General features: G+C 44.0%; 1 protein-coding gene across 1 annotated transcript; it reads right to left on the bottom strand.

Moving 5' to 3' along the window:
- Positions 1–7,694: 7,694 nt before the first annotated feature.
- Positions 7,695–10,026, bottom strand: LOC136500410 (bZIP transcription factor 44-like). The gene is made up of 2 exons (XM_066495747.1): positions 9,046–10,026; positions 7,695–8,179 (listed from the first exon to the last, which is right to left on the bottom strand). The coding sequence occupies exons 1-2, from the start codon at positions 9,247–9,249 to the stop codon at positions 7,853–7,855; spliced, it is 531 nt and encodes a 176-aa protein (XP_066351844.1). The 5' UTR covers positions 9,250–10,026; the 3' UTR covers positions 7,695–7,852.
- Between the last annotated feature and the right edge of the window lie 395 nt (positions 10,027–10,421).

Raw genomic sequence — 10,421 nt, 5'->3', positions numbered from 1 at the left:
TTCCATCCATATAAAGAACGGCCAAAACGGACACCGTATGCGACCTAGGCATTGTTTTTAGTACGTGCTGCTCCTAGACTCTGAGACGGGCTCGAACTTGAGTTGTTTTGGGCCTCCACCTCAGGGACTCAAATCGAATTAGCCTCGGGCCTCCTTCTTGACTTGGACACCCTTGCTGGCCTCCTACCCCTCTATACCATGCGCCAAACATGGTCGTATGCATGGGTGTCATGTCCTCATCACTAATGAATGAGACCTGTTGGCACAATTGGTTGTAACCAATTTTGATTAGGTGTATGCAATTATATATATTTATTGCTCTATAATTCAATTGCATCTAGCCCTTGAATCGTTTGCTTAATGATGATGAACAACTCTATGTTTCTTATACTAGAGAAGAGATATACACCTACTCAGTAAAATTTAGTTAATCCTAGTATTACCTTGTTATCATATTGGTTAGAGATGTATATATATATATATATATATGCATTGCACCATATCATCCACATCATCACCTATGCATTCTTTGTCCCTTATTGCGTGCTCATGCATATAGGATCGCCAGAGAGAATAACACTTTTGGAGTTCGAGGCAGTGGGAGAGGAGGACCGGTAGGAGGCTCAGCAGCCAATGGCTCCAGTAGGTGAAGAACAAGTTACAAAAGATTTACCTGAGTGCTCAGACCATAATCCTTCATCTTACTTGAAAGGCAAGCCCCAGAGCATTCTAAGCCTCCTATGTTTTACAAATATCAATTTGAGTCCTTTATGTTTGATGCATTAGGTTATAGGAGTTGATTGGAAACACTTGATGCATACAATTTCCTTGTCTAGAAATATACCTTGAACCCTGTGTAGGTCCAGGATCGAATATATGCTTAGCCATGCTTAGCTTGGTAGAAGTCAGGTGATTTCCTGTCACCTACGAGATGTAGGTGAATGTCTGGTCACGGTTGGTTGTGTTTGCTATCGTGGAAAAGAACCATGTGATGATGTAAATGGAGGCCAGGTGGAGTCTAGGTTGTAGGTTGACACTTGTTATTCCGTCTGAGCCGCTTAAGGACCATAGCGTTGGAGGCCCTCTTGTCATTTTGAACGCATGAATCTCACTTAGCTAGCCAGATAACTCGTTTCGACCAGCGAAGCTGAGTAGCTCAACTTAGGCTGGAAGTCATTCTATCAAAGTGCGCACTCTAGATGGTAGTAAGGATGTGTGGGGAGCCAGATGTGAGGCCAAGGGCAGGCTGGGTCTGACCGTCCTGGCAGCTGGTTGTCCCTAGTTGTGCAGCACTGATCGAACCCATGACATGTGTACCTGAGTTGTACCAAAGGTGACCTAAGACTACCCTAGCGCAGGTATGTCTAGGTTTGTGTTAGGAATACTGTCAAAGCTAGTTGCAATCGATTCGAATCGACGTCTCTCTCAGATAGTGATAAACTTGACTCAGCTTCTCCATCATAGTAACTTGATGGAATATGATGGTTATGAGGAACGTGCAAATATTACACCGTATATGGTTACTATTGTTTGCCTCATCTTTAATCAAGTGATTGCTCTAGTACAAGTGCCAACCTAGACATGCTTAATTTTAATAGGTATAACTTGTTTCTAGAATAACTGATTAGATCAAGATATATATTACTTCCGCTTTTATGCAAAATGTTGTCAAGCCAACTCCACTTATACAGCCTTGCATAATCCTTGGCGTCACCTTATTTTTGGTTTATGATGGGTAAGTCTAGCTGAGTACCTTCTCATACTCAGGGTTTATTTCCCACTTATTGCAGATGGTACTGTATACCATGGGTACTCCAAGAATTGCTTCTCTACCACCATGGATGAGGAGTAAGGCCACAGGCAAGGCTCTTCTATGTTGTCTTACCTATGATGCTTTTGTTGGACTCGATCACAAACTGGCATGTATTTAAACAAGTGTGTGTGATGATGGTTTTAAAACTATATTGCTTCTGCTACTACATTTGAACTTGGGTTGTAATAACTCTTTTCGTACTCCGATGTATGGTGAACTACTTGTGAACTTATATAACACATGGCTTGTATGTTGAATCATGTACGATCTTGGTTGTATGTTGGATTATTTGAGATCCTTCGTGATACTCGATGGACTACCAGGGTTTATATGGGCTCAAGTATGACAGTGTGATCACTCTGATGGTTGCCATTGTACTTGTGCTCTTATAAATTGGTCGGTTCTGCCACAGCTACACTCTTCTTCTTGTCTTCCTCCACAATTTCTTCACCATCACTATTGTATTGGTCCTCGGTCATCACATCACGAAGCACCTCATTTGGAGTGACATCCTTCAATCCACCTCTAAAGATGATAGTTCTCAATGTCTTGAATCTCTTGGGCAAACACATCAAGAACTTGTGAGAGAAGTCCTCGTCCTTCACCTTCTCATTCAAACTCTTGAGATTATTGATGTTGACTTGTAGCCTATAGAACATCTCCGAATGGACTCGTCATCCTTCATCTTGAAGTTTGATAGCTTGTCTTTGAGCATGTAGAGCTTAGCACTTTTTACCATTGAAGTGCCTTAATAGGTTTCTTCTAGTCTCACCCAAACTTCACTTGCCTTCTCAAGATCTTTGATTTTCTCAAACACCTTTGAATCAATGCCATTGTATATTGTGTCGAGTGCCATAGTGTTGCATTGCTTGTTTATCTTGTCACTGTCAGGTGAGATTGGTAGGGTCAATGATCACAAACTCATTTTCTACCACATCCCACACCTTATCATTGATTGAACCAAGGTACATCTTCATCTTTCTCTTCCAATAATCAAAAGATATGCCATCAAAGAATGGTAGTTTACCCCCAACATGGTTGAACATAATTTGAACCATATTTTGCACCGAAGGTTGTCAAGCCTTGAAACAAATGGTGACCATGGCTCTGATACCACTTGAAAGGTCCTAATATGGCTAGAGAGGGGTGAATAGCCTATTTTAAAAATCTACAAACCAACTAGAGTAATTTGGTTAGTATGACCAACGGCGAAATGCAAACTTGCTCTAGCTCCATAAGGGTTGCAAGCCACCTATCCAACAATTCTAGTTGCTATGATCACTAAGCACACAAGAGGCTATGTTGCTACTCACTTAAGAGCTCTCAAACTTGCTACACTAAAGAGCTCCACTAGATGAACTTAAGCTACAAAGTAAGCTCTCAATTCCACCTACACTAAAGAGCTTGCTACAACTAGTTTGTGGGAATGTAAATGAGTGAGTAGTGTGATTACACCACTATGTAGAGGAGTGAACCACTCATAAGATGAATACCAATTCAATCACCAGGAGAATACCAAAGGCAAGAGACAAACGATTTTTCTCCCGAGGTTCATGTGCTTGCTGGTACGCTAGTCCTTGTTGTGTCAACCAACACTTGGTGGTTCGGTGGCTAAGAGGTGTTGCACGAACCCTGTCCACACAATTGGACACAACAGGAACCTACCCACAAGTGAGGTAACTCAATGACACGAGCAATCCACTAGAGTTACCTTTCGGCGCTCCACCGGGGAAGGCATAAGACCCCTCACAATCATCGGGAGATGGCCACAAACAATAACCAACTCGTACCAATCCTCCTCCGCTACTCTAAGCCGTCTAGATGACGGCAACCACCAAGAGTAACAAGAAATCCAGTAGCTCCAACGATCCCTAAATGCCACTAGATGCAATCACTCAAGCAAATGCACTAGGAATCACTCCCTAATCTCACTATGATGATGATTCAATGATGGACATGAGTGGGAGGTGTTTGCTTAGGCTCATAAGGATGTCAAGTATGTTAAAGTACCAAGAGAGTGAGCCCCAAGCCAATACCTTTCTATTTATAGAGCCCCAAGAGTCAAAGAGCCATTGGGCACTCTTGGGCTGACCGGACACACCCTAGTGTCCGGTCACCAGAGTCCGGTCCTTGGATGGCCGCCACGTGGCCGAGCTTCAAACCTCGCACGTTAGATCTCAATGGTCAAGTTCTCGAGCCCGCACTGTTAATCTTTGACCAGACGCGCTGGAGGAAGTGACCGGACTCGCCACCGTGTGGAGTCTGATCATTTATAGAGAGCATCCAGAGTGACGAACATGCGACCAAACACGTTAGGTCAACATCGACGTCACGCGACCCAACGTCTGGTCCTCTCACTGTTCCTTCACGCGCGCAAGCCAAGCTGACGTCACCGTACGTCATGCCCCACCCGACGCAGGGCCGGTGCGTTCGATCATGCCATCATGCCGCTAGCCAACAAGTGATCGGATGCGCCGATCGAGCTAGGGCCAGCATCCAGTCATTCCTCCTCGCTCTCGACAAGCCATGTTGCCTCACTATAATTGACCGAACGCACTTGGGGTGAGTCGGGTCACCTTGCGGCCAGCGTCCGATCTTGGACTTCTTCCTCCTTTTCTTTTTCTAAGTCAACAACCACTTCACCCTTGCTTCCAAGTTGCTAACCACAAAGTGTAGAACTTGTGTGCACGTGTGTTAGCATTTTTAAAGCATTTTACAAGGGTCAAAGTTAGCACACTAGGTTCCTAAATGCATATGCAAAAGTCATGTTACCTAGTGGCACTCAATAAACCGTTTAGCTAAAGATTCCCCCTCTTTATATTATGGCTATCGATCCTAAGTCACTCACACCCTCTATGGTGTCTTGAGTGCAAAACAAAAACCTATCATATACCTTTGCCTTGATCATCTCGGTTTTTGTTTTTCTTTTTCTTATTTTTCAAGTTGAGATTGATCATCTTCAACATATATACATCTCTATCTCCATGGACTTCATCACCATGCTCCACACTTGGATTGCACCAACCTAGCTCATCTCACAACTCATGACAAAGGTTAGTGCTAGGTTTCATCAATTATCTAAAACCAAACTAGGGCTTTCAATTCCTCCACCGAGCTAGTCTGTTTAAGTTCCAGCAGTTCATTCATGGCAGTCCTAAAGTCATCTGAGCCAAACTCCTCTTCCACTACTAAGCAAAAATGTTCCCAGCTCTTGAATATATGATTTTGCTTATAAGCTTGGTACCATTTAGCAGCATTGCCTTCAAAGTGTAGATGTGCTGTGGTGACCCACATACCCTCTAGCAACTGATACAGCTCAGAATAGCTTTGGCAATTGTCTCTCCAAACTTTTGGATTTGTTCCATCAAATTTGGGAAACTGCATCTTGGGCATAGACTGGTTGGGCAAAGTAGTTTTTCTTTCTTCCTTGTTTCTTTCCTGCTTTGGCGGTGGCTTCTTGGTCTTGGAAGACCCAGGCTCAAAAGTATCTTTCTTGGAAGCAAACACATTCTCAAAGTGGGGCTGCTCATCATAAAAAATGATAGACTCAGAAGCATGATCCCCAAACTAGTCTTCATGATCAAACTGCCTCATTGTGAGTTGAGCTATAGCTGCACCATTAGCCTTGACCTGTTTGTGCTATCAGATGCTGCTCAGCGGTATATTCATCCATTGCTGCTCCCCTGATGTCCATTTATTGTTTCATCTGTTGTTGTGTTTCCCCAACGTCATTAACTCTGGTAAACAAGAGATCGAAATGTTCCATCACTTGATCCATGAACTGCTTCTCCTCATCCATGCTCCTGGACATGTTGTCCAGCAGGATTTGAGTCTGCTTGGATGGTTTGACTGGAGCCATGACGACCACTATATGGTAAGACAACTGAAAAGGTGGATCAAACAGCCGGTTTGGACGACTCCTCCCTGATTGCTGCCTAGTCATGAACACCGCCTCCCGAGAGTGAGGCAGAACCTTGGAATTTTACACAATAACAAATGTCTTGCAACCCGAGTTCACGGACACTCTCCCGTCAATGCCACCACACCAAATTGAGTGAAGCAACTACAGAATTTTACGCGAGAACATTGCCTCGCAACCCTCGTCGTTCACCCAAGTGTGCTAAGAGATGAAGTAAGGAGCAGAATTGGAGATTGCTCACTTTGATTCTCGCTGTCGAACCACGATTGTCGGTGTAGTCCCCCAGTCGAACACGTGCGCCGCAGATGGTGATGAAGCTAGTAGGGTTTGGTGGATCTGGTGGAAGGCATCGCTGAATCCGTTTGGTGACCCGATCAACCAAAGGAGGGGCCTCTGGTCGAACACCGCAAGGGCGTAGACCGAGATCAACCTGCTCACCGGAATTACGATCGTGATCGAAGCAAGCGAGATTGACGCAGTGAGCCCGGATTTGTGGATTTGGTGAGGGATCGATGGATTGGGATGGAGGCGATGTGGAAGGAGGCTTTGGACCACTGGATCCGCCGCCGGTAGGTCGTCGAAAGCTTACGGAGTGCTGGGGTAGTGGGCGGTGATGAAGAGCGAAGGCTATTCGTCACCCACACCAAGGATAGAACAAATCCGATACCACTTGTCACAGCCTTGGCCGTCGGTGATCACCAGCGATGTGAGCACAAGCAAGAGGACGTGAATACGGTAATGCCAGTGAGGTTAACCCCTGCGCCATGGTGAGTTTACTACGATAGCAAAATGTCTAAATGTCAGACGCGATATAGTGTTGGGCTCTTAAGCCACGATACAGACGCTGACCGCTTGGATCCACTTGACAGAATGGAAATTAAGAAACGTAAAATGACAGAATACGCCAAGTCTTTGAATACAACTTCACGCCCGCCGTCTCCTTCTTCAGTCGTGAGCGATGCCAGGCGCGACATCTCTCCACAGTCCACAATACGAATCCTGCCTCCCTAGTCACACAGCTCACCAACGCCGTCGCCTCCACCCTAATACGGCACCCTCCCCTTCTCCCCACCACCAGGGGCATCTGCTATTCATAAGGTCAGATTAACTCAATTCCCCTCCCCCATTTTCTCTCTTAATTAATTACTGCTGGGTCTCGCATTTTTATCTCTTTTGTGGTGCTCATGGTTTGCTAACTTATTAGTTTTGGTGCATTTAGTATATATATAACAGTTGTCAGATCAATCTATGGTTAAGTCTCCAGATGATAGATCCGCGCCCACAATGTCGAAAACAGGACGTTTTAGCTATGTTATCTTGGTTACAACAGTCCTAGTCTGTTCTTAGAACAAGTTGTTGAGTTTTGATGTATCTTATGATTTTACCAATGCATTTTTTGAATGGGTTGGAATTTACCAGTTCTCTATCATTGTTTGTTAATTTGTGAGTTATAATTAGTGCATGTTTAGCATGTAGTATACCATTCTTTTCTCCCCCCAAAAAAAATCTGTTGAACTGCCCTGGGCATATACGCAGTATTATATAAAGATATAGCACTTTGAGTTCCCGAGTGTTAAACACGATATATCCCTGGTGCTCATGTGTTTACGGAACGCACGGGATTATTAGCCGCCATTGTTATCTGACTTCTGTTAAAATCTTATTTCCCTAGTGTTAAATTGTTCCCCTAGTGGATATGCTGAGCACAAGGAATTCTCAGGTTCCCGTGCACTTCCTTGTAAACACTCGTTGTACCCTGTGTTTTCCCGATTAAAGGCCTCCGACGAAGGAATTCTGTGTGCGGGCGCTCCGAAAGACAATCTACATGTGTCTGCAACGTATCACCGAGCGTTTTTGGCACCAGGAGAACTCCACTAATGTGGTAGTGCATAACATGCCCAAAACACAAGTTTGCCAGTTGCCACTCGCCGGTTTGACATGTCTTTACCACATGAGCAAATTAAAGGCAAAAACACTATTGGCTTTCGCCCACAAGTCCACAAACCTTTATAAATTAAATCAAAAGACATACACTACTTGTGAGTTGTGACATAGAAACATATAATATATCCTAGGCATGCCTTGTTTGTCTTGGCCCTCTACCTCCTTCTAGCTAGAGCCTAGAAGCACTGGTACAGCAAGTGATCTATGGGCTGCTGGACCATTTGCATGCCAGAGTTCCATGCAGTTGCGCTTGCGCCAAAAGTATCGTCGTTAGCAGCTCCGCTCATGATAGTTGCTGGATGGGCATTCATTGTTGTTGCAGCATTAGCAACATGGTTTGCGTTCATGTAGCATATGATCTCGCGCAGCGCGCAGAGTCTGCTCTCCAGCTCCATCATCTGCGTGCGCAGCACCGAGTTCTGAGCTTCTACTGCCGCGTAGTTCTGGGTGGTGATGTTCAGTGCTATCATGAGTTGCTGTTTCCTTGTCCTCAGCTTGTCGACCTGTTTTTTTTTAACAGAAGACTATTACATTCCGATATAAACGCGGTCGATTGGCAGAACAAAAAAATCGTGGGAGGAAGATATATATATACGATCGGCAAATTGGACGGTTTTATTTTACATTTCGAGGGCTAAGATTGATAGAAAGTTTTCTGATATTCATGAAGTCTGTGTCGCAGGGGACTGCTGTGTCGTTTTTGCCTGGAGTATATTTGTTGATTCTGGTTAATAATAAGTTCAATTTACGTTCAGAAATACAATTGACGTTACTGTTGATCTAAAAAACCCAACGAAATGGTATGGGATTTTTCTTTTCCTTCTTTTTGATGAGAACCAGCTAGTAGTTCATTTCGTGGAAAGTTGATAATATTTGGGAAAGAAAGGCATTAAAGTTTGAGCTGCTCGATCGTACTTTTGAGAAAGATTTTGACAGTGGCACGTCGTGCGTCGTTCTTTGCTAGTTCGATATCACCTCTTTATCTTTATTAAAAGATGAGATGTATAGTGAAAGGTTGTAATGTCTTGTTTTGGTTGGATGTTCCAACTGCTTACTTTGAAGCAAATTTTGTTGGGTGGACCCTGAGAAAGGGGCACCGTGCATTATTGGAGTTTACTTGCTTCAGTAGATCCTGAAGCTCAAGTCTCCTTTTTCATCTGATTTTGCTTTGTGTCAAATTCACCTGCACATGAGTGCAAGCTTCAATACATAAAAGGAAAAGTAACCTATATATATAGAGAGAGCAAATTAAATTTAAAGACATCGCAGTCCATATACCGACTAATATTGAAACAAGGTTAGATTTTAAAATCAAATATGTAGAAACATACTGTATGTATATATAAGAGCGAGACGGACACGAACGAACCTGTGAGTTGAGATCGTCGAGGTGTTGTTGCTTCCGCTGCCTTGACCGCTTTGCAGACTCCCGGTTTGATTCCATCCTTCTCTTCCGCTTGAGCTCCATCCGGGCCTGGAGGTCCACCATGTCACCCTCTGACCCAAAGCTGGGGGTCCCATGACTCGACCCAGATGAGGTCCCACTTGAAATGGTCCCACCGGACAGAGTCATCCTCAACAGATACTTTGAGTTGAGTAACCCTAAATATACCTCACCCCGAAAACGACCTTGACACTATGCTCACCGTACCCAAAATTATATCTAGACTAGAAGCTTCCTCTAGTTAAGTTGTATGTAGAGGCTATAATTTCCAAGGAGTAGTGTAGTAGGTACACAGTACAAAGGATATGATACTAGTATGTTTCTATTTGAAAGGTCGATCAATAGATGAGATTTTGTGGTGGTGGTTAGGATCTTACTGAGAACACATAGAACCAGTAGAGGAACACAACGGAGAAAGAGAGAACAAGATGAGTGCCTCGCCGGAGCGTCGAGTTGATCATAAATCCGGAGCGGCTGACCTCAAAGAGGATTTGTAACATCTAACAAGCCACACGACCTTCCTCTCTTTAGTCTATCATCGATCAATTGGCCAAAACGTTACAATAATAAGCTTTTTACAGAAACAGACAAGTTGACGATGCAGATGCACCGGAACAAATGTCTCCTGTATGAGCTTAGCTGCAGGTAAAAATTTTGGCAGTCTCCCCAGGAAACCTTAATTTCTTCCAATGGAAATATGATCTTTGAAGCCTAAGGATTGATGGTCTGGTCACGAGAACAAGGCTGGGGAATATAATCAAGAACACAAGGAAGGTGATCGAAGTGCTCACGGTCAGGGAGCAAGGGCAAGAGATTCTTGCTAGCCAGAAAGATGGCATGCAACAGGGCTGCAGGACAGGAACCTTAGTGAGGAAGGAGGGGAGGAGGGGAAAAGGGAATTGAGGCCTGGAAGAGGGGCACATTTATAGATGGAAATGCCGTGAGTTTTGTGAGAGAGGGAAAAAAAGATCAATGCAAATCATAGTGGTGGAATGGAAAGCAGTGGTGGTGAGTGGGTGACTAGTTGCGGCAGAAACATGGGGAGGAAAAAGCAGAGGTGATGGTGGGCTGTTGCTTGTGAGGTTGGAATCTTCCCTGGTATCTTGGTACAATTGCCAAAGGTTAGGTTCATTGGTCATTGTTTTGGTAATCAACTAATCATGCATGTAGCTTTGGCAAACTTGAGTAGAAACATACCCTGTGCTAAATATGATTGTTGGGTTATGCTATAACTTGTTCATTGTACATGTTATTAGGTCAGAAACATGTGAGCAAACCTTGTGCTTGCCTTATATATGCAG

Source organism: Miscanthus floridulus, chromosome 13 (assembly GCF_019320115.1).
Source record: "Miscanthus floridulus cultivar M001 chromosome 13, ASM1932011v1, whole genome shotgun sequence".
NCBI lineage: Eukaryota > Viridiplantae > Streptophyta > Magnoliopsida > Poales > Poaceae > Miscanthus > Miscanthus floridulus.
The sequence above is the reverse complement of the archived record's forward strand: the minus strand, read 5'-3'. Positions and strand labels throughout refer to the sequence as shown.

What these genes read in the sequence shown, in the direction of transcription:
- LOC136500410 (XM_066495747.1), bottom strand. Translation starts at nt 9,249, where the DNA reads ATGACTCTGTCCGGTGGGACCATTTCAAGTGGGACCTCATCTGGGTCG. An exon ending in TCGACGATCTCAACTCACAG is followed by an intron (nt 8,180 to 9,045) that starts GTTCGTTCGTGT and finishes AAAAAAAAACAG; the next exon opens with GTCGACAAGCTGAGGACAAG.